Here is a 25,371-nt window from a genome sequence, read left to right on the forward strand (position 1 = left end):
GAAGAGGTGTTGAATTTTATTGAAAGCCTTTCTGCATCTATTGAGATAATCATGTGGTTTTTGTCATTGGTTCTGTTTATATGACAGATTACATTTATTGATTTGCATATATTGAACTAGCCTTCCGTCCCAGAGATAAAGCCAACTTGATTGTGGTGGAATTTTGATGTGCTGCTGGATTCAGTTTGCTAGTATTTTACTGAGGATTTTCACATCAATGTTCATCAGGGATATTGGCCTGAAATTTTCTTTTTTTGTTGTGTCTCTGCCAGGTTTTGGAATCAGGATAATACTGGCCTCATAAAATGAGTTAGGGAGGAGTCCCTCTTATTCTATTGTTTGGAATAGTTTCAGAAGGAATGGTACCAACTCCTCTTTGTACCTCTTGTAGAATTTGGCTGTGCATCCATCTGGTCCTGGGCTTTTTTGGTTGGTGAACTATTAGTTACTCCCTCCATTTCAGAACTTGTTATTGATCTAGTCAAAGATTAAACTTCTTCCTGATTTAGTCTTGGGAGGGTGTATATGTCCAGGAATTTATCATTTCTTCTAGATTTTTCTAGTTTATTTATGTAGAGGTGTTTATAGTATTCTCTGATGTTAGTTTGTATTTCTGTGGGATCAGTGGTGATATCCCCTTTATCATTTTTTTATTGTGTCTATTTGATTCTTCTCCATTTTCTTCTTTGTTAGTCTGAGTAGTGGTCTACTTTGTTAATCTTTTCAAAAAACCAGCTCCCAGGTTCATGGAGTTTTTGAAGGGTTTTTCATGTCTCTGTCTCCTTCAGTTCTACTCTAATCTCAGTTATTTCTTACCTTCTACTAGCTTTTGAATTTGTTTGCTCTTACTTCTCTAGTTCTTTTAATTGTGATGTCAGGATGTCGATTTTAGATCTTTTCCCCTCTCTGATGTGGGCATTTAGTGCTATAAATTTCCCTCTTAACCCTGGCTTAGCTGTGTCCCAGAGATTCTGGTACGTTGTCTCTTTGTTTTCATTGGTTTCAAAGTACTTCTTTATTTCTGCCTTAATTTTGTTATTTACCCAGTAGTCATTCAGGAGCAGGTTGTTCAGTTTCCAGGTAGTTGTTCAGTTTTGAGTGAGTTTCTTAATCCTGAGTTCTAATGTGATTGCACTGTGGTCTGAGAGACTGTTATGATTTCTATTCTGTTCCATTTGCTGAAGAGTGTTTTACTTCCAATTTTGTGGTTGATTTTAGAATAAGTGCTATGTGGTGCTGAGAAGAATGTATATTCTGTTTATTTGGGGTGGAGAGTTCTGTAGATGTCTATTAGGTCCGCTTGGTCCAGAGCTGAGTTAAAGTCCTGAATAACCTTGTTGATTTTCTGTCTCATTGTCATCAGATTCACCAAGGTTGAAATGAAAGAAAAAAAATGTTAAGGACAGCCAGCAAGAAAGGTCAGGTTATTTACAAAGGGAAACCCATGAGGCTAACAGTAGATCTCTCTGCAGAAACCCAAGCAAGAAGAGAGTGGGAGCCAATATTCAATATTCTTAAAGAAAAGAATTTTCAACCCACAATTTCATCCAGCCTAACTTAACTTCGTAAGTGAAGGAGAAATAAAATCCTCTACAGACAAGCAAATGCTGAAGGATTTTGTCACCACCAAGCCTGCCTTACAAGAACTCCTGAAGGAAGCATTAAATATGGAAAGGAAAAACCAGTACCAGCCACTGTAAAAACACACCATAATATAAAGACCAACAACACTATGAAGAAACGGCATCAACTAATGTACAAAATAACCAGCTAGCATCATGATGATAGGATCAAATTCACACATAACAATATTAACCTTAAATGTAAATTGGCTAAATGCCCCAATTAAAAGACACAGACTGGCAAATTGGGTAACGAGTCAAGACCCATCAGTGTGCTATATTCAGGAGACCCATCTCATGTGCAAAGACACACATAGGCTCAAAATAAAGGGATGGGGGAATATTTACCAAGAAAATGGAAAGAAAAAAAAATACAGGGGTTACAATCCTAGTCTCTGATAAAATGGACTTTAAACCAACAAAGATAAAAAGAGACAAAGAAGGCCATTACATAATGGTCAAGGGATCAATACAACAAGAAAAGCTAACTATCCTAAATATACATGCACCCAACACAGGAGCACCCAGATCCATAAAGCAAGTCCTTAGAGACCTACAAAGAGACATAGACTCCCACACAATAATAGTGGAAGACTTTAACATCCACTGTCCATATTGTTAAATTTAATGGACATTTTGGTTCCCTTATTTGAATAAGAAAATTGCCCTGGGCAAAATACATCAACAGAAGCTTCTCAAAAGGAAGACATACAAGAGACCAATAAACATATGAAAAAATGCTCAATGGTCACTAATCTTCAGAAAAGTACAAATCAAAACCACAATGAAATACCATCTCACACCAGTTGGAATAGCTACTATTAAAAAGTCAAAAAATAACGGATATTGGCAAGTCTGCAGAAAGAAGGAAATGCTTTACATTGTTTTTAGGATTATAAATTAGTTCAGCCTCTGTGGAAAGCAGTTTGGAGATTTCTCAGAGAACTAAAAATAGAATTACCATTCAACCCAGCAATCCCATTACTAGATATATACCCAAAGGTAAATAAATTGTTCTCCCAAAAAGACATCTGCACTCGTATATTTATTGCAACATTTTTCACAGTGGCAAAGACATGGAATGAACCCAGGCGCCCATCAACAGTGGACTGGGTGAAGAAAATTTGGTACATATACACCTTGGAATACTATGCTGTCATAAAAAGAATGAAATCATGTTCTTTTTGGCAGCATGGATGTAGCTGGAGGCCATTATTCTAAGTGAATGAATGCAGAAACAGAAAACCAGATATTGCATGTTCTCACTTACATGTGGGAGCTAAACATTGGATACACATGGGGATATAAAGATGGAACAATAGATATTGGGGACTCCAAAAGGGGAGAGGAGTGGGGCAAGGGTTCAAAAATATTGGGTATTATGTTTACTATCTGAGTGCTGGATTCAGTCAAAGCCCAAACTTCAGCATCACACAATGTATCTATGCAACAAATCTGCACATGTACCCCATAAATACAAAATAATTTAAAAAAAAAAAAAAAAAGAATAGAGGAGGTTCCAAGATGGCCAAATAAGAACAGCTCCAGTCTGCAGCTCCCAGCGTGAGTAACACAGAAGACGGGTGATTTCTGCATTTCCAACTGAGGTGCTGGGTTCATCTCACTGGGGCTTGTCAGACAGTGGGTGCAGCCCACAGTGCAGGGTGGGACATCACTTCAACCAGGAAGTGCAAGGGGTCGGGAATTCCCTTTCCTAGCCAAGGGAAGCCGTGACAGATGGTACCTGGAAAATCGGGACACTCCTAATACTGCACTTTTCCAATGGTCTTAGCAAATGACACACCGGGAGATTATATCTTGTGCCTGGCTTGGAGGTTCCAAGCCCACAGAGCCTCGCTCACTGCTAGCACAGCAGTCTGAGATTGAACTGCAAGGCAGCAGCGAGCCTGGGGGAGGGGCGTCTACCATTGCTGAGGCTTGAGTAGGTAAACAAAGCTGCCTGGAAGCTCCAACTGGGTGGAGCCCACCGCAGCTCAAGGAGGCCTAACTGCCTCTGTAGACTCCACCTCCAGGGGCAGGGCATAGCTGAACAAAAGGCAGCAGAAACTTCTGCAGACTTAAACGTCCCTGTCTGACAGCTTTGAAGAGAGTAGTGGTTCTCCCAGCACGGAGTCTGAGATCTGAGAATGGACTGCCTCCTCAAGTGAGTCCCTGATCCCTGAGTAGCCTAACTGGGAGACACCTCCCAGTAGGGGCCCACTGACACCTCACATGGCTGGGTGCCCCTCTGAGACAAAGCTTCCAGAAGAAGGATCAGACAGTAACATCTGCCATTCTGCAATATTTGCTGTTCTGCAGCCTCCACTGGTGATACCTAGACAAACAGGACCTTTAGCAAACTCCAGCAGACCTGCAACTGAGGGTCCTGATTGATAGAAGGAAAACTAACAAACAGAAAGGACATCCACACCAAAACTCCATCTGTATGTCATCGTCATCGAAGACCAAAGGTAGATAAAACCACATAGATGGGGAGAAACCAGAGTAGAAAAGTTGAAAATTCTAAAATCAGAGTGCCTCTTCTCCTCCAAAGGAATGCAGCTCCTCGCCAGCAATGGAACAAAGCTGGACAGAGAATGACTTTGACGAGTTGAGAGAAGAAGTTTTCAGAAGATCGGTAATAACAGACTTCTCCGAGCTAAGGAAGGATGTTCAAACCCATCGCAAAGAAGCTAAAAACCTTGAAAAAAGATGAGACCAATGGCTAACTAGAACAAACAGTGTAGAGAAGTCCTTAAATGACCAGATGGGGCTGAAAACCATGGCACGAGAAGTACGTGATGCATGCACAAGCTTCAGTAGCTGATTCAATCAAGCAGAAGAAAGGGTATCAGTGATTGAAGATCAAATGAATGAAATGAAGTGAGAAGAGAAGTTTAGAGAAAAAAGAGTAAAAAAGAAATGAACAAAGCCTCCAAAAAATATGGGACTATGTGAAAAGACCAAATCTACATCTGATTGGTGTCCCTGAAACTGACAGGGAGAATGGAACCAAGTTGGCAAACACTCTTCAGGATATTATCCAGGAGAACTTCCCCAATCTGGCCAGGCAGGTCAGCATTCAAATTCAGGAAATACAGAGAATGCCACAAAGATACTCCTCGAGAAGAGCAACTCCAAGACATAATTGTCAGATTCACCAAAGTTGAAATGAAGGAAAATGTTAAGGGCAGCCAGAGAGAAAGGTCTGGTTACCCACAAAGGGAAGCCCATCAGATTCACAGCGGATCTCTCAGCAGAAAGTTTAAAAGCCAGAAGAGAGTGGGAGCTAATATTCAACATTCTTAAAGAAAAGAATTTTCAACCCAGAATTTCATCCAGTCAAACCAAGCTTCATAAGTGAAAGAGAAATAAAATCCTTTACAGACAAGCAAATGCTGAGCGATTTTGTCACCATGAGGCCTGCCTTACAAGAGCTCCTGAAGGAAGCACTAAACATGGAAAGGAACAACTGGTACCAGCCACTGCAAAATCTTGCCAAATTTTAAAGACCATCAATGCTAGGAAGAAACTGCATCAACTAACGAGCAAAATAACCAGCTAACATCATAATGACAGGATTAAATGCACACATAACAATATTGACCTTAAATGTAAATGGGCTAAATGCTCCAACTAAAACACAGACTGGCAAATTGGATAAAGAGTCAAGACCCATCAGTGTGCTGTATTCAGGAGACCCATCTCACGTGCAGAGACACACATAGTCTCAAAATAAAGGGATGGAGGAAGATCTACCAAGCAAATGGAAAACAAACAAACAAAAAAAGCAGGGGTTGCAATCCTAGTCTCTGATAAAACAGACTTTAAACCAGCAAAGATCAAAAGAGACAAAGAAGGCCATTACATAATGGTAAAGGGGTCAATTCAACAAGAAGAGCTAACTATCCTAAATATATATGCACCCAATACAGGAGCACCCAGATTCATAAAGCAAGTCCTTAGAGACCTACAAAGAGACTCAGACTCACAATAATAATGGGAGACTTTAACACCCCACTGTCAACCGTAGACAGATCCATGAGACAGAAAGTTAATAAGGATATCCAGGACTTGAACTCGGCTCTGAACCAAGTGGACCTAATAGATATCTACAGAACTCTCCACACCAGATCAACAGAATATACATTCTTCTCAGCACCACATGACACTTATTTGAAAATCGACCACATAGTTAGAAGTAAAGCAGTCCTCAGTAAATGTAAAACAACAGAAATTATAACAAACTAACACTCAGACCACAGTGCAATGAAACTAGAACTGAGGATTAAGAAACACACTCAAAACCACTCAATTACATGGAAACTGAACAACCTGCTCCTGAATGACTATTGGGTGCATAATGAAATGAAGGCAGAAATAAAGATGTTCTTTGAAATCAATGAGAACAAAGACATAACATACCAGAATGTCTGGGACACATTTAAAGCAGTGTGTAGAGGGAAATATATAGCACTAAATTCCCACAAGCAAAAGCAGGAAACATCTAAAATTGACACCGTAACATCTCAATTAAAAGAACTAGAGAAGCAAGAGCAAACAAATTCAAAAGCTAGCAGAAGGCAAGCAATAACTAAGATCAGAGCAGAACTGAAGGAGATAGAGACACAGAAAACCTGTCAAAAAATCAATGAATCCAGGACCTGGTTTTTTGGAAAGATCAAAAAAAATTGATAGACTGCTAGCAAGACAAATAAAGATGAAAATAGAGAAGAATCAAAAAGATGCAATAAAAACCGATAAAGGGGATATCACCACTGATCCCACAGAAATACAAACTACCATCAGAGAATACTATAAAAACCTCTGTGCAAACAAACTAGAAAATCTAGAAGAAAATGGATAAATTCCTGGACACATACACCCTCCCAAGAATAAACCAGAAAGAAGTTGAATCCCTGAATAGACCAATAACAGGCTCTGAAATTGAGGCAATAACTAAGAGCCTACCAACCACAAAAAGTCCAGGACCAGATGGATTCACAGCTGAATTCTACCAGAGGTACAAAGAGGCACTGGGACCATTCCTTCTGAAACTATTCCAATCAATAGAAAAAGACCAGAACCCTTCCTAATTCATTTTATGAGGCCAGCATCATCCTGATACCTAAGCCTGGCAGAGACACAATAAAAAAAGAGAATTTTAGACCAATATTCCTGATGAACATCGATGCAAATATCCTCCATAAAATACTGGCAAACCAGATCCAGCAACACATCAAATAGCTTATCCACCACGCTCAAGTTGGCTTCATCCCTGGGTTGCAAGGCTGGTTCAACATATGCAAATCAATGAACGTCATCATCATATAAACAGAAACAAAGACCAAAACCACATGATTATCTCAATAGATGCAGAAAAGGCCTTTGACAAAATTCAACAGCCCTTCATGCTACAAACTCTCAATAAATTCAGTATCAATGAAACGTATCTCAAAATAATAAGAGCTATTTATGACAAACCCACAGCTAATATCATACTGAATGGGCAAAAACTGGAAGCATTCCCTTTAAAAACTGGCACAAGACAGGGATGCCCTCTCTCACCACTCCTATTCAACACAGTGTTGGAAGTTCTGGCTAGGGCAGTCAGGCAAGAGAAAGAAATAAATCGTATTCAATTAGGAAAAGAGGAAGTCAAATTGTCCCTGTTTGCAGATGTCATGATTGTTTATTTAGAAAACCCCATCATCTCAGCCCAAAATCTCCTTAAGCTGACAAGCAACTTCAGCAAAGTCTCAGGATACAAAATCAATATGCAGAAATCACAAGCATTCATACACACCAATAATAGACAAACACAGAGCCAAATCATGAGTGAACTCCCATTCACAATTGCTTCAAAGAGAATAAAATACCTAGGAATACAACTTATAAGGGATGTGAAGGACCTCTTCAATGAGAACTACAAACCACTGCTCAACAAAATAAAAGAGAACACATACAAATGGAAGAACATTCCATGCTCATGGATAGGAAGAATCAATATTGTGAAAATGGCCATACTGCCCAATGTAATTTACAGATTCAATGCCATCCCCTTCAAGCTACCAATGACTTTCTTCACAGAATTGGAACAAACTACTTTAAAGTTCATATGGAACCAAAACAGCACCCGCATTGCCAAGACAATCCTAAACCAAAAGAACAAAGCTGGAGGCATCACGCTACCTGACTTCAAACTACACTACATGGCTACAGGAACCATAACAGCGTGTTACTGGTACTAAAACAGAGATATAGACCAATGGAACAGAATAAAGCCCTCAGAAATAATACCACACATCTACAACCATCTGTTCTTCGACAAACCTGACAAAAACAAGAAATGGGGAAAGGATTCCCTATTTAATAAATGGTGCTGGGAAAACTGGCTAGCCATATGTAGAAAGCTGAAACTGGATCCCTTCCTTACACCTTATACAAAAATTAATTCGAGATGGAATAAAGACTTAAATGTTAGACCTAAAACCATAAACACCCTAGAAGAAAACCTAGGCAATACCATTCAGGCCATAGGCATGGGCATGGACTTGATGTCTAAAACACCAAAAGCAATGATAACAAAAGCCAAAATTGTCAGATGGGATCTAATTAAACAAAAGAGCTTCTGCACAGCAAAAGATACTACCATCAGAGTGAACAGGCAGCCTACAGAATGGGAGAAAATTTTTACAATCTACCCATCTGACAAAGGGCTAATATCCCGAATCTACAAAGAACTTAAACACATTTACAAGAAAAAATCAAACAACCCCATCATAAAGTGGGCAAAAGATATGAACAGACACTTCTCAAAAGAAGATATTTCTGCAGCCAAGAGACATATGACAAAATGCTCATTATCGCTGGCCATCAGAGAAATGAGAAAATGACAATTAGATACCATCTCACATTAGTTAGAATGGCAATCATTAAAAAGTCAGGAAACAACAGGTGCTGGAGAGGATGTGGAGAAATAAGAATGCTTTCACACTTTTGGTGGGAATGTAAACGAGTTCAGTCATCGTGGAAGACAGTGTGGCGATTCATCAAGGATCTAGAACTAGAAATACCATTTGACCCAGCCATCCCATTACTGGGCATATACCCAAAGGATTATAAATCACGCTGCTATAAAGACACATGCACACGTATGTTTATTGTGGCACTATTCACAATAGAAAAGACTTAAAACCAACCCAAATGTCCATCAGTGATAGACTGGATTAAGATAAAGTGGCACATATACACCATGGATTACTATGCAGCCATAAAAAAGAATGAGTTCATGTCCTTTGTAGGAACATGGATGAAACTAGAAACCTTCATCCTGAGCAAACTATCACAAGGACAGAAAACCAAATACCACATGTTTTCACTCATAGGTGGGAATTGAACAATGAGAACACTTGGATACAGGGTGAGGAACATCACACACCAGGGGCTGTCATGGGGTAGGGGGAGAGGGGAGGGATAGCATTAGGAGATATACTTAATGGAAATGACGAGTTAACGAGTTCAGCACACCCACATGGCACATGTATACGTATGTAACAAATCTGCATGTTGTTCACATGTACCCTAGAACTTAAAGTATAATAATAATTTAAAAATTTAAAAAATGGAAAAGGAAAAGGAAAAGAAGTTTGCCTTTGCAACCTGGCTGTTTATCCACTGTCGTGGTGCAATTTTCTTCTGAAATCTGCAGGTGGAAGGATAGTTTATATGTACTACTCTTTATCCAGGTTTTGGTTGCTTGCAGCATGGTCTGTCTTTCATACCTCCAGTTGCCTGTCTACCCCAGCTTGTGTTCTGGTAGTCTACATGAAAGTGGTGCATTCACATATAGAAGGCATTTACTACCTGAGTAGGTTTTCTTCAGTCCAATTCCAAATACCTTTTATTAGTGTAATTCCTTCAAAATTCTGGTATTATATTGACTGTGACTCTGCCTGTCCAATGTTGTTCAGTATGTTCTTTTTTAAATATATATATTCCTGTATATTTAGTATTGGGAAAGGCAGAAAGAGGCCATTTTAACTATCCTTTCTTTTCTTGTTAACAGCAACATCTTGTTGGTCTACTTGTACCTGCCATTTAGTGTAATACATAAGTGCCAAGAATATGAAAAGTCATTTAATCATGTTACATTGGTCAAGCTCCAACCATTGTTATCTTTTTAAACTTTCTGCTACCAAATATGCATTTATACTTATCTACTTTTCACTCCCTTTGTTTAAGCTGGAAGTGGTATTCTCTAGCTAATTCCTCCATCTGTGTCCTGGATCCCATCCTTGCACTCATCTCCTGTATCTTCATTATTTTTTCTCAATATGGCCTTCTTCTAAGAGGATTTAAGCTTCCTCATGTCTCTCCCATCTTTGTAAAAACTCTCCCTGGACTTGAACTTCTCCATCTACCACTATATCACTTCTCTATTCATAGCCAAACCTGTTGAAAAACAAATTTCCTATGCTCACTATTTTCTCTTCATCAGTACATCTCAATGTGCTGCAGTCATTTCTGTGCCCAGTACTGCGCTGAGACTGCTCTTGTCAAGGTCACTGGAGCAGATCTTGTTGGTTCTCTGTACAGATCATCTTGGATCCCTTTTACCTTTCAGTATGCACCTTTTGCTGCTCTGTGTGCCTAATGGCCCACACCTGGACTCTTTTCCTAGGCCTACCTTCAGACTGTTAGAGCCCTTTGTTCTTAAGCACAGAGTACCCAAAATGCCTGGTAGCCCTTAAATGACTGTATGGTGTGAAGGTATGAAAGCCCAGCTCTTTCACATTGATTTGGCAAAAACCAGAATATAACTTAAACTCCAGAATTCCTTTGCAAGATTAGTTGAAGTTACCTTCCACATAACTTCACCTGAAATCACACTGTTGGTTGACTTGGTTTCCCTTCTCTGTCCTTTTTCACTGCTCTACTGGTTTCTTCTGGAAGCCATGTCTTTTTCTCTTTCTTTCTTTTTCTTTTTCTTTTCTTTCTTTCTTTTTTTCTTTTTTTTTTTTCTTTGAGACAAGGTCTCACTCTGTTGCCTAGGCTGGAGTGTGGTGGTGCGATTTCAGCTCACTACAACCTCTACCTCCTGGGCACAAGCAATCCTCACACCTCAGCTTCCCAAGTAGGTGGTACTATAGGCACATGCCACCACACTTAGCTAATTTTTATGTTTTTGGTAGACATGGGGTTTCACTGTGTTGCCCAGGCTTGGAAGCACATTCGTAATAAGTTACTGGCACATAAGTCCTTGCTTCAGTGTCTGTTTCTGGAGAACCCAACCTAACACAGTCAACAACAGGCAAATTGTTAAATGTAATGAACACATTAGTTTTCTTATTTGAATAAGAGAAGTATCCACAGTTTATTTGATACGGCTGAATATCTGTCATTATTGAATTAATGCCTTTCTTTGCTTCTGTGATTACATAATCTCCTGATTTTCTTCCTATATCTTTGTGGTTTCCTTCTGAGTCTTTTTAATATATTTCTCTTCCTTTGCTTATTTCCTAAATGCTATGGCTCTTCAAAGATATGTTCTGGGTTGTCCTTTTATCCTGAATTTCCTTATTATATGGCTTACCCAGTTTCATGGTTTTATGATTATTATTCACATATTCACGACTTCCAAATTTACATCTCATGCCCAAATATCTCTCCAGACTCTTGGACTCAAGTATCTTATCACCTTCTGAGCATTTGCTGTGATCTGCATGTTGTGCTTCTCCAAAATTCGTATGTTGAAGTCCTCACCTTCAAGGTGATAGTATTAGGAGGTGGAGCCTTTGGGAGGTGATTACACCAGGGCAGCAGAGACCTCATGAATGGGATCAGTGCCCTTACAAAAGAAGCTCAAGAGAGACTCCTTGCCCCTTCTACCATGTGAAGATACAGCGAGAAGGTGCCATCTATGAGCCAGAAAGTGGACTCTTACCAGACACTGAATCTGCCCAGCACCTTGAGGTGAGAACTTCCCAGGCTCCAGAACTGTGAGAAATAAATTTTTCTTGTTTATAAGCCACTCAACTTGTGGTAATTTTTTATAGCAGCTTGAATGGAATAAGAGCATTTATTAGGTGTTCCTAAATCACCTGAAACTTAATGTGCCCAAACTGCGCCATCTTTTTTTTTTTTTTTTGAGACAGAGTCTTGCTGTCACCTACACTGGAGTGCAATGGTGCAATATCAGCTCACTGCAACCTCTGCCTCCCGGGTTCAAGTGATTCTCTTGCCTCAGCCTCCCGAGTAGCTAAGAGTACAGGCACCCGTCACCACACCCGACCAATTTTTGTATTTTTAGTAGACATGGGATTTTCTACATGTTGCCCAGGCTGGTCTCAAACTCCTGACCTCAGGTGATCCACCCGCCTCGGCCTCCCAAAGTGCTGGGATTACACGCATGAACCACTGCACCCGGCCGCCGTCTTCTTTTCTAAATCAGTTCTTCCTGGTTTCAGTGAATAGCTCTACATCCAACCTCTTTGTGCAAGCTAGATACATGAAAGCCATTCTTAACTCTTACCTTCCTTCCATTCAGTCATCAAATCTGCCATGTCTCCTTGCTGTAGACCTCTTGGATGTATCTGCTTCTTCTATCCCCATGGGTGCCACTGCAGCCCAGGATACCTTAATTCTCTCATCTCATTTCTTGTAAGAGCCTCCTATTTGGTCACCCTTCTTCAACCTTGCTGTTTCTAGCCTCTTCTTTACATTGTTACCTGAGTGATCTTTTGAAAACATACATCTAAGCATATCACTCTGTATTCATTTCTTAATATGGATATAAAACATCACCACAAATTTAGGGGCTTAAAACAACACTAATATATTATCTCACAGTTCTGGAGGTCCAAAATCAGTTTCACTGGGCTAAAATTAGTGTGTCAGGAGGTCTACATTTTTCTGGAGGCTCTGGAGGGGGAGTCCATTTTCTTGCTCTTTCCACTTTCTAGAGGCCGCCTACAGTTCTTGGCTCTTAGCCCTTCATCTATCTTTAAAGCCAGAAGTAGAGCATTTTCCCTTCCTCTGACTTCTGCTTTTGTACTTATATCTTCTCTCTCTGACTCTGATCCTCCTGCCACCCTCTTGTAAGAACTCTTATGATTACACTGGGGGCAAGAGACAATCCAGGATAATCTCTCTGTCTCAAGACCCTTAATTTAATCCCAACTAGAAACTTCCTTTTATCAGTTAACATATTCACAAATTCCAGGGATTAGGAAGCAGATCTCTGCGGAGGACTGGGAGAGGGTGTTGGTTACTATACTCATCTGCATAAAATCCTTCAATCTTTTCTCTTTAAATTCTCTTCTCACAACTTTTAGATTAAAATGCAAACTCTTCCATATAGCTGTTTTCCTGTAATCTCCCACAGCATCTCTTGCTACTCCTCACTCTCCATTCTGTCTTCTAGTCTAAATGAGCTTCTTTAAGTTACTTGAACATATCTGCTGTCATTTTCTGGCCTTGGAACTCTATAATTTTTGCCTAGAATACCTCCTCCTCCTTCCCTGCAACTCCTTCTCCCAGGCTTCTCTAGCTAACTGCACTTCATCTTTTACCATTCCAGTTTAGATGTGACTTCTGCTACAAGCCTTTCTGATTCCTCAGGTCAGTGTTAGGCATCTTTAATACATGTTTCCTGTAGTATCTTGTTATGACACTTATTTTACTGTATTGTAAATGCATATTTTGTTGGATAACTCTCATATAAGGCTAGGACATAACAGTTTAACATATTTGTTAAACTACTGATTTGTTGTTGAATCTGTTGAAATTGTGTTCTGTTATTCCCAAGACAATACTGTTTGTATGATAAAATTTTGATGATAAACTTGGATTTTTTTAAACTTTAATTTTCGTATATTTTACGTTTTTAAATTCCTTATGACTGAAAATTTCAAATTTATATCTATAAATAAATGTTTCTCTGTTTTCTATATCTTTTTCTTTCCTTTTCTTCTTTTTTTTCTGTCTTTTTTTTTTTTTTTTTTTTTTTTTGAGACAGAGTTTCACTCTGTCACCCAGGCTGGAGTGCAGTGGGCAATCTCGGCTCACTGCAACCTCTGCCTCCTGGGTTCAAGCGATTCTACAGCCTCAGCCTCCCAAGTAGCTGGGATTACAAGTACCCACCACCACACCTGGCTAATTTTTGTATTTTTAGTAGAGATGGGGTTTCACCATGTTGGCCAGGCTGGTCTCAAACTCCTGACCTCAAGTGATCCACCTGCCTTGACCTCCCAAAGTGTTGGGATTACAGATGTGAGCCGTGTTTTCTATGTCTTAATGGTTTGTAATTTATCTTAATACACAATAAAGTAGGGGAGAAGGGCATAGGGCAGAGTGGGAGGGTAATTTTTACAGTTTATTAAAACATGAGAATCTAAACCTTTAAAAAAAAACCTAGTACCTCCTTTATTATAGACATTCTATAGGTGTTAGGGATAAAAAGATGAGGAACATTAAGCTATATCTGTCCTCAAGGACCTCACATCCATGTTAGGGCAACAGAACTCTAATTAAATAATTTTGATACAATGTGATACATGCAGTAACAATTGAGTAGTTCATGGGAACACAGAGAAGGGAGTTGGGATAAAGACAGAATCTAGATGGGATTTGCAGGAATAATATTTCAGCTTTGTCTTAAAAGAAGGAGTAGGATTTTAGCAACAGGAGAATCCTAGCAGTGATATTCGAGATGAAAGGAACATGCCTGTGCAATGTATGTTGACGTCCATAGGAGTAATGCAGATGTTTTTTGGATATAGTGGTTAGGATAAAGATCTGGTATGCATGCCATTGGCTCTGATCTTGACCAGTCATTTCTTTCCCTCTCTCACTTCCTCCCTCCCCCACCCCTTTTATTTTTCTTTGGTCTCTCTCTCTTTCTTTCACATGGTCTCGCTCTGTCACCCAGACTATTGTGCAGTGGCACTATCATAGCTTACTGTAATAAACCTCTGGGTTCAAGTGATCCTTTTGCTGCAGCCTCTTGAGAAGCTATGTCTACAGGCCTGCACCAGCATGCCTGGCTAATTTTTACATTTTTTTGTAGAGCCAGGGTCTTGCTCTGTTGCCAAGGCTGAACTTGAACTCCTGACTTCAAACAATCTTCTCATCTCAACCTCCCAAAGTGTTAGGATTGCAGGCACAAGTCACCATGCCTGGCTGTACTTAGGTTGATGTAAAAGAGCTTGCTGTATTTAAGGATTGGCCAGTAGTTATTTATGACTTAAAGCCTTGGGAAGTGGCAGGAAATGAGGATTGAGACTAGACTATGAAGGGCCTTTTTATAATGCTAAGGAGTTTAATTTTTTTCCTTCAGGCAATATGGAGGTGACCATTCTGAACCTAGAGAGCACTGATCAAATACTGTTTTAGAAACATTCTGGTTGTAATGATAGATTTGGGGAAAGGAAGAAAGAGGAGTCTGAAAAGAGAAAGAGCAATATAAATGAGGGCTTAAGAGAGTCTGAGTAGTAGAATCACATGTAAAATGTCATAATAATATTGTGCCATACTGAACATAATGAATATTATAGCTGCAATCTATTTAGCCTATTCTAATTTTTTAAACTTTTGGGGGAAAGAATCAAACTCTGTAAAATATTTGAAGAGATTTATTCTGAGCCAAATATGAGTGACCATGGCCCATGAACACAGCCCTCAGGAGGTCCTGAGAACATGTACCCAAGATAGTCAGAGTACAGCTTGGTTTTGCTTATTTTAGTGAGGCATGAGACATCAATCAAATACATTTAAGAAGTACAATGGTTTGGTTCAGAAAGGCGGGACAACTCAAAGCAGGCGGTGGAACTTCCAGAGTATAGATAGATTTAAACATTTTCTAGTTGACAGTTGGTTGAGTTTATCTGAAGACTTGGGATTAATGGAAAGGAATGTTCAGGTTAAGATAAAGCATTATGGGGACCAAGTTTGTGCAGAGGAATCTCTCAGATAGCAGACTTCAGAGAGATAGCAGTTTGTAAAATGTTTCTTATTGGACCTGAAAGGATGCCTGGCTCTTAGTTGATCATCTTCTGGATCTGCAAATAAAGGAAGGAAAACAAAGGAGTAGAGGGATTCTCCATAGAATGTGAATTTTTCCCACAAGAGACTTTTCAGGGCAATTTCAAGGCATGGCAAGGAAGTATATTTTGGGGTTAAATATTGTATTCCTTGTTTCATAATGTTATGCCAGAGTCAGATTGAAAAGCAAGTCACAATATACAGGGTCAAATAAAACCCATCTGATGAGAATCTATGGTTTGTAGGGCATACCTCCCCAGACCCCTTAGGTAGGAATTTGGGCCAGATGGAAAATCAGAGCTTATTCCTCAAAACACAGTTTTAACATAATGAATTACCATAGAAACAGAAAATTAGAAAGGGGACAGTTCTAGAGGTAGGCAAACTGAAAACTATCAAGACACCTGACAGTTTGAACAGGTAGCAGGTAAAATAAACATTTTCTTATTTTGTGGGTTTCTTTTTTTTTTGGAGACAGAGTTTCACCCTTGCTGCCCAGGCTGGAGTGCAGTGGCGCGATCTTGGCTCACAGCAACCTCCACCTCCTGGGTTCAAGCGATTCTCCTGCCTCAGCCTCCCAAAGTGCTGGGATTACAGGCGTAAGCCACCATACCCGGCTCTTATTTTGTGTTTTGAGGGATAACAGCATGACACCACTTTGAGAAAGTGTTAGTAAGTCTATATAAAAACTTTTAAGGTTATATATTACAGTGATAATAACCATGAGTCCTTAAGAAATAGTTATCATTGTTTACTGTATTTCAAGTATGGGGAAATAAGTACATTTTAAACAATCTCTATGTTAAATGGTTACAGTTTATTACTTATTTATATTTATTTTTATTATTTTTTTTGAGACAGAGTCTGGCTCTGTTGCCCAGGCTGGAGTGCAGTGGCACAATCTTGGCTCACTGCAACTTCCACCTCCCTGGCTCAAGCCATCCTCCCACCTCAGCCTCCTGAGTAGCTGAGACTACAGGTAGGCACCATCACACATAGCTAATTTTCTTATTTTTTGTAGAGACAGGGCCTCACTGTGTTGCCAAGGCTGGTCTCAAACTCCTGAGCTCAAGTGATCTCCTGTCTTGGCCTCCCAAAGTACTGGGATTATAGGCATGAGCCACCACACCTGGGCTGAAATGGTTAAAAGTTTTTTAAAGAATACCTGGGGATATTTAAAAGAGATAGATTACAATTTTCTATAAATTTATTTTTGTAGAACACTGTAAGTTGGAAAATAAATTGAGAAGAATAAAATAAGTTTTTGAGTGGTGGTAAATGCAAGACACTTTACACATTGTCATAGTCTACTTGTGTTGCTGTAATAAAATACCTGAGACTGGGTAATTTATAAAGAACAGTGATTTATTTCTTACAGTTCTGAAGGCTGGAATCTGCAAGGTAAGGGACCTGTATCTGGTAAGGGCCTTCTTGATGCATCATCTCACACCAAAAGGCAGAAGGACAAGAGAGTACACATACAAGAGAGAGAGGAAGGGGAGCAAACTCATCCTTGTATCCAGAATTTACTTCCAGAACAAGTAACCCACTTCTGTGATAACGGCATTAATCCATTCATAAGGGCAGAGCCCTCTTCACCTAATCACCCTTTAAAGGTCCTACCTCTCAACAAGATTGCATTGAGATTAAGTTTCTAATGCATGAACTTTGGGGACACATTCAAACCATAGCATTCTGCTCCTGGCTCCCCCAAATTCATGTCCTTCTCACATGCAAAATAGGCCTAAAGTCTTAACTCATTTCAACACTTACTCAAAAGTCCAGAATCTCATCTGAATCAGATATGTGAGACTCAAGGCATGATTCATCCTGAGGCAAATTCCCCACCAGCTATGAGCCTAAGAAATTAAACAAGTTATCTACTTCCAAAATGTTGGGACAGGCATAGGATAAACATTTCCATTGCAAAAGGGAGAAATAGGCAATAAGAAAGGACTAACAGGCCCAAGGAAATCAGTTCAAACCTCACAAGGAAAATAATAGTAAGTCTTAAAGCTGAAGAATAATCTTCTTTGACTCCATATCCCGCATCAGGGGCACAGTGGGGTAAAAGTTGGGCTCTCAAGGCCTCAGGCAGCCTCAGGGCTTAGTCCACTGAGCATCTCTCATGGTTTGCAGTCTCATGCCTATGGCTTCTCAGACTGGAATTACATGCTGGTGCCCCGTATAGTTCTGTGGTCTCAGGGTAGGGAGGTGGGGGGTGATTACCCCACTCCCATGGCTTTACTAGGCATTGCCCTAGTGGGGACTCTGTGAATGATGGCCTCTGTCCTATGGCTCCACTAGGCATAGTGGGGGCTCTCTGTGGTAGGCTCTCTGTGGTGGCTCTGCCCCATGATAAATCTCTGCCAGGGCCTCAGGCTGTCCTCAACATCCTTTGAAATTTAGGCAGAAGTCACCATGGCTTCATACCTTTTGCATTCTGTGTGCTTGCAGAATTAGCACCATGTGGACACTGCCAAGATATACAGCTTATACCTTCTGGAGCAGTGGGTTGAGCTGCAGCTGGGCTCACTTGAGCTACAGCTGTGGTGGCTGAGAGGCGCTATGCCAGAATTGAGGGAGCAGAGTTCCAAGGTGCTGCAGGGCAGCAAATGCTGAGGTCTCAAAAGCACCTTGCTGGAAACCTTTCCCTCAAGGTCCTAGCTTCCCTAGATTTCTGAAATGTTTTTGGAGTCATTTTCATTGTTTTCATGAATAGAACCTGGCTTCTTTCTATGCTAATATTTTCAGCAATCACTTGACCACACCCTTACTATTCTCCCCTGAACATATATTTTATGTGGCCAGGCTGAGAGTTTTCCTAATTTTTTTATTCTGCTTCTTTTTAAATTATGTCATCTTTAAAGTATTTCTCTCTTCTCTCATTTTACTGAGTCACTGAAACAAGTTATGCAATATCTTGAATTCTTTGCTGCCTAGGTAGCTCTTCTGCCAGATATCCTAGTTCATTCCTCTTAAGTTCTGCCTTCCACAATATCCTAGGACATGGATACAGTTCTGCCAAGTTATTTGCAACTGTGTAACAAGGATGGCCTTTACTCCAGTTTCCAAGATTTTGTTTTTCAGTTCCACCTGAGTCCTCATCAGAATGGCCTTTACTGTCCATATTTCCACCAATGTTCTGATCATGACCCCTTAAGTAGTCTTTACAGCATTCCAGACTTTTCTTACATTTCTTTCCTTTTTGTGAGCCATCACTAGAATTGCCCTTAATGTTCTGTTCGTGGCAATCTGGGTTTTTCTCTAACCTGCTCCTCCAAATTCTTCCAACCTCTACCCATTCCCATTACTCAATTCCTAAGCTGCTTCCACATTTTCAGGTATTTGTTATAGAAGCAACCCCAGTCTTGGTACCAATTTTCTATCTTAGTTTGTTTAGTGCTGCTATAACAGAATATCTGAGACTGAGTAATTTATAAAGGACAGAGATTTATTTCTTACAGTTCTGCAGGTGGGGAAGATCAAAGTCGAGTGGCTCACAGCAGGACCTTCCTGCTGTGTGGTAACATGGTGGAAGGGCAAGAGAGCATGCATGCATATGAGAGGAAGGGAGCTGAACTCATCCTTCTATCAGGAACCCACTCTCATGATAATAGCATTAATTCACTCACAGAGGCAGAGCCCTCATGACTTAACCATCTCTTAAAAATCCCACCTCTCAAGACTGTTGCAGTGGGGATCAAGTTTCCAACACATGAACTTTGGGGGGCATATTCAAACCATAGCGCAGGTATCACCTCACTTAATTCTCACAACACACCTGGGAGGTAGATGTTATCAGCATTTAAAAGATGAGAACAGCTATTGTTTACAGAAGTTAGGTAACTCTTGGGAAGGTTATGTGGTTAGTGGTTGAACTATACTTTTAAACCAAGCGTCTTTTAAGTATCATGAAGAAAAGTAGAGATCAAAAAGGTGAGAAGAAAATTATGATAGACAATATCAAAACCAGAGAAGTAGAGTTTCAAGAAGGAAGGTAAGTCGTGTTGCTATAATCGAATACCTGAGGCTGGGTAATTTACAAAGAAACGAGTTTATTTGGGTCACAATTCCAGTGACTGGAAAGTCCAAGAGTATGGCATTGGCATCTATTCAGCCTCTGGTCAGGGCTTTCATCATGCATCATAACATGGAGGACAGTCAAGGAGGAAATAGACACATGCAAAGAGCAAAATGAGGGACATCCTCACTTTATAACAACCTGTTCTTGTGTGGGAACTAGTCCCTTTCTGTGTAAACTAATCTAGTTTTATTAAGGGGTTAACTCACTCATCTCGGTAGGAATGGCACTAAGCTGCCTGTGAGAGTGGAGCCTCTGTGACCCAAATGTTTTTCCACTAGACCCCACCTATTAAATGTTTTATCTCCCAACATTGCCACACTAGGAATTCAGGTTTCAACATGAGTTTTGGTGGGGACAGGCAAACCACAGCAGAAGGGATGGTTAGCAGCATTAAATTTTGAGGTGAGATTGAGTACTCAAAATTAACAAAAGGACATTAGAATTTAGTTATATTCATTTTACACGTAAGATAAAGAAGACAAAACAGGTAATATTTGCAGGTAGAACTGTTCTATTTTATTCTTTGAGGATAGTATTTTACATAGTCAATATTTTCAACTGTACCATAAAGTTTAAATACTCACATTTGTTTGTTTGTTTCAGTTATATCAAGATTTCTTGATACAGAGCAGCTTCTTTCTGTTTTAGTCCAAATTCCAAAGCAAGACACGGTATGTTTTTGTATACATTTTGTGTTTTATTATACATTATGTGATGGAACTTGTCTTAATGTAATGTAACAATTGGAAAATATCAAAATGTTTTGGGAAAGTCCTTCATTATTGATATCTGGAGTATTTTATGCCATTGTAGAGGAAACTTTTTTCCTAATGTATTTTCCTGTATGTTATAGTGAAATTTAAAATTTCAGTCAGGCATGGTGGCTCATGCCTATAATCCCAACACTTTGGGAGGTCAAGGCAGTTCAAGACAAGCCTGGGCAAGAAAATGAGACCCCATCTCTACAAAAAATCAAAATATTGGCTGGGCATGATGTTGCATGTCTGTAGTCCCAGCTACTGGGGAGGCTGAGGTGGGAGGATAACTTGAGCCTTGGGAGGTCAAGGCTGCAATGAGCTGTGTTCACATCACTGCACTCCAGCCTGGGCAACATAGTGAGGCTTTGTCTCAAAAAAAAAAAAGAATTGTTTTTTAGATAGTTAAGGAATTGGCCTATTTTTACTGATCAAATATTAAGGAGTTACATATAATTTTCAAAAGACTTAGACTATAATAATATTTGCCTAATAAATAACTAAAATATATTAAGGCTAAAGAGTTTAGATTCTTCTTAAAAGTGATCACTATGTGAAGTTTGATTAGTCTTCAAATACTATTATTATTATTATTATTATTATTATTATTATTTTTGAGATGGAGTTTCTCTCTGTCACCAATGCTGGAGTGCAGTGGTGCGATTTTGGCTCACTGCAACCTCTGTCTCTCAGGTTCAAGCAATTCTCTTGCCTCAGCCTCCCAAGTAGCTGGGATTACAGGCACCCACCACCATGCCTGGCTAATTTTTGTATTTTTAGTAGAGATGGAGTTTCACCATTTTGGTCAGGCTGATCTTGAACTCCTGACCTCAAGTGATCCAGCCACCTCGGCCTCCCAAAGTGCTGGAATTACAAGTGTGAGCCACCACGCTTGACCAAGTCTTCAAATATCCTTAACCTTTAAGAATGAAACAACATCTTTACTGCATATTTTTCAAATTTAAATAGTGCTTACAGGTACATTCTGTAAAGCAAGTAATAGCTTTCATTCTTCCGTTTATGATGAACTGAAGAATATTTACTATAATGAAATACAGGTATATTTTTGCCCATATGCGTAAAAAGAAAAGAAGTCTTGCACATCAATAAAATTTAATTTATAATTTGATGACATTTGTAAATCCATTGAAAGCTAATCTATGTTTGGGAAGCCTTTTGTATTGTAAAGAAAATACTCTTACAGTTCATTTATAATAAAAGCATCACTAGACTGAAAAGCTTTAGCTGTTGGGCAGGCACAGAACTTAGTTTCCTTAAATAATTGAAGCTGCTTATACTTCAATATATACAAATGGGAAGTAACCTAAAACAACTGATATTTGGAATTAAATTAGCAGCCCTCATAAAATAAGTTTGGAAGTATCCTTTGCTCTTTAATTTTCTGGTAGAGTTTACATAGAACTGGTATCATTTCTTCCTTACATATTTGCTGGAATTCACAAATGAAGACATTAAAGCCTGGAATTTTTTTGGTAGGAAAGTTTTTAACTATCAATTCCACTTATTAAATAGGCATAGTGCTCTTCAGGTTATCTATTTCTTCTTGAATGAGCTTTGGTAGCTTGTGGCTTTTAAAGAATTTTTCGTTTCACCCAACTTTTCAATTTATCAGCATAAACTGTCTCATAATACCCTTCTTATATCTGTAAAATTGGCAGTGATATACTCTCTCATTCCTGATGTTGATAACTTTAATATGTTGTTTTTCTTAATCAGCCTGGCTCGACGTTATCAATTTCATTGGTATTCTCAAGGAACCAACTCTCTATTTCATTGGTTTCTCTTTTTTTCTCCTGTTCTCTATTTCACTGATTTCTGGTTTTATCACTCTTTCTTCTGCTTACTCTGTGCCTACTGTTCTTTTTTGAGGTTGTAAAGGAGGAAGCTGAAGTAACTGATTTGAGACCTGTTTTCCTTCTAATATAAATATTTTAGTACTATAAATTTCTCTCTGAGCAATACTTTAGCTGTATTCCACAATTTTAGATATGTTGTGAATTCTTTTTCATTCAAAAAGGTCAAAACACGTTCTAATTTATTTTTAAAAATTCTTTGATGTATGGGTTTTTAGAGGTATGTTATTTTATTTACAGTATTTGGGGACTTTCCAAATATCTTTTTGTTATTGGTTTCTAACTTAATTCCCCAATGGTCACAGAACATGTATTAGATCCTTTTAGCTTTATTGACATTGTTTACATGGCCCAAAATAGGGTTAATCTTAGTAAATGTTCCATGTGAACTTGAAAACCATGTGTGTTTTACTGTTGTTTGTTGGAGCGTTCCATAAATGTCAGTTTGTTCAAGTTGTGTCGTAGTGTTCTTCAAATCTCCTGTATCCCTAAGGTGTTTTACATTTTTGTTGCTGTTGTTGTTGTTGTTCTTTTTGTTCTATCAGTTATTAAGAAAGGAGTGTCAAAATCTCTAAATGTGATTGTGGATTTGTCTATTTTTCCTTGCAGTTTTATCAGTTTTTATCTAATGCGTTTGGAATCTTTGTTATTAGGTTCATACACATTTAAGATTGCTATGTCTTCTATAAATTGAGAATGTTGTCATTATGAAATGACCCTTTTTATTCCTAGTAATATTTTTGCTATGAAATCTACTGTGTCTAATATTAATATAGCCACTCTGGCTTTCTTTTGGTTAGTGTTGGCATGGCATATCTTTACCATCCTTTTGCTTTTAACTTATTTTTGTCTTTACATTTAAAGAAGGCTTTTGTAGGTGAGACATAATTAGATCTTAACTTTTTGCATGCAATCAGAGAATACTTTACTTTTAATTGAGGTATTTATTACATTTATTTATTACTTAATAAGATTATTGATATGTTTTATTTAAATCTGCCATTTTTTTCTCATCTGTTTAGTCCCTTTTTTCTTTTTTTCTGCCTTCTTTTGTATTATTTTTTATGATTCCATCTCATTTCCTTTGTTGGCTTAATAGATATAACTCATTGCCTTTATTAGCTTAATTATTGATTTAGGGTTTATAGAATACATCTTTAGCTGAATTCAGTCAATTTTTGTTTATTTTCTATTTTATTTTTTAAGACAGAGTCTTGCTCTGTCACCCAGGCTGGAGTGCAGTGGCACCATCTCGCTCACTGCCACCTCTGTCACTCAGCTTCAAGTGATTCTTGTGCCTCAGCCTCCCTAGTAGCTGGGACTACAGGCATGTCACCATGCCATGCTAACTTTTGTATTTTTAGTAGAGGTGGGGTTTCACCATGTTGGCCAGACTGGTCTCAAACTCCTGACCCCAAGCAATCCACCTGCCTAGGCCTTCCAAAATGTTGGGATTATAGGTGTGAACCATCAGACACAGCCTCAGTCCACTTTTAAATAGTATTATAATACTTTACATATGATATAAGAGCCTTGCACTAATATACCATCATTTCCCTCTTCCCTAACATTATGCTATTATTGTAATAGGTTTAATTCTACATATATTTCACAATTCATTTTTAAAAATAAGACAGCTTTATTGAGATGGAATTACATAGAATACAATTCATGCATTCAAAGCCTACAATTTAATTGTCTTTAGTGCATTCACAGAGTTGTACAACCATCACCACAGTCAATTTTAGAACATTTTAATCATCCCCAGAAGCAATCCTGCACCCACTAGCAATAACTTCCCATTCCTTCTAACCCCCTTTCCCTAGCCTTAGATAACCACTAATCTATTGTCTGTCTCTACAGATTTACCTATCCTGGACATTTTATGAAATGGAATATTTTAATATGTACAGGTAGTCTTTTGTGACTGGATTTTTTAACTTAGCATAATGTTTTCAAGTTTCATGTTGTAGCATTTATCAATACTTTATTCTCTTTATTGACAAATAATATTGCATTGTATGGCTATAATACATTTAGTTTATTGATTTATCAGTTGATGATATTTAGGTTGTTTTCACTTTTGACTATTATGAATAATGCTATGAATATTTGTGTGCAAGTTTTTCTAGGTACATACATTTTCATTTGTCTTGATATGTATCTAGGAATGGAATTGCCGGGTCATGTGATAACTCTGTTTAATAATTTGAGGAACTGCCAGATTGTTTTGCAAAGTGACTTCATCATTTTAGGTACCCACCAGCAATGAGGGTTCTGATTTCTCCACATCTTTGCCAAGATTTGTTATTATCTTAGTTTTTGATTCTGGTGAGCCTGTTGGGTGTCTCATGGTTTTGGTATGCATTTCCATGATGACTGACAATGTTGAGCATCTTTTTATATGCTTATTGGCCATTTGTACCTTCCTTGGAGAAATATTTATTCATATTATTTGCCCATTTTAAATTGGGTTGTTTGTATTTTTATTTCTGAGTTGTAAGAGTTCTTTATGTGTTTTGGATACCAATCCCTTATTGTATATATGATTTGCAGATATTTTCTCCCATTCTGTGGGTTGTCTTTTCATTTTCTTGATTAAATTCATATTAATCCCCTACCAGAAAAATGAATATTCACTCTTTTTTCTTCCTTATCTCCCATAAACACAGATACTTACATCCCTACTTTTCATCACCCAGTATTATTATAACAGTTTTAGTTAGATCAAAATTATTCAGAAAATTAGTATGTTATACAGAGCTGAGCCTGCATGACTTTTTGTGGGCTTTTCCCCAGAAATTAGTAACTATTTTTCTTTCCCTTTTTTTTTGTTTTGTTTTTTTTTTTTTTGAGATGGAGTTTCACTCTGTCACTCAGGCTGGAATGCAGTGACGTAATCTCGGCTCACTGCAACCTCCGCCTCCCAGGTTCAAGTGATTCTCCTACCTCAGCTTCCCAAGTAGCTGGGGTTACAGGCACCCCCTCCA

General features: G+C 38.7%; 1 protein-coding gene across 1 annotated transcript in view; it reads left to right on the top strand.

The window, feature by feature from the left end:
* The window catches only part of MSH4 (mutS homolog 4), a 126,974-nt gene that overhangs the window by 30,789 nt on the left and 70,814 nt on the right, over positions 1-25,371 (top strand). Inside the window, exon 8 of the mRNA XM_010368601.2 lies at positions 20,356-20,423. Within this exon, the coding sequence (XP_010366903.1) occupies positions 20,356-20,423 (68 nt within the window). The remainder of the gene's footprint in view (positions 1-20,355; positions 20,424-25,371) is intronic.

This window comes from Rhinopithecus roxellana, chromosome 12, assembly GCF_007565055.1.
Source record: "Rhinopithecus roxellana isolate Shanxi Qingling chromosome 12, ASM756505v1, whole genome shotgun sequence".
In the NCBI taxonomy this organism is placed as follows: Eukaryota; Metazoa; Chordata; class Mammalia; order Primates; family Cercopithecidae; genus Rhinopithecus; species Rhinopithecus roxellana.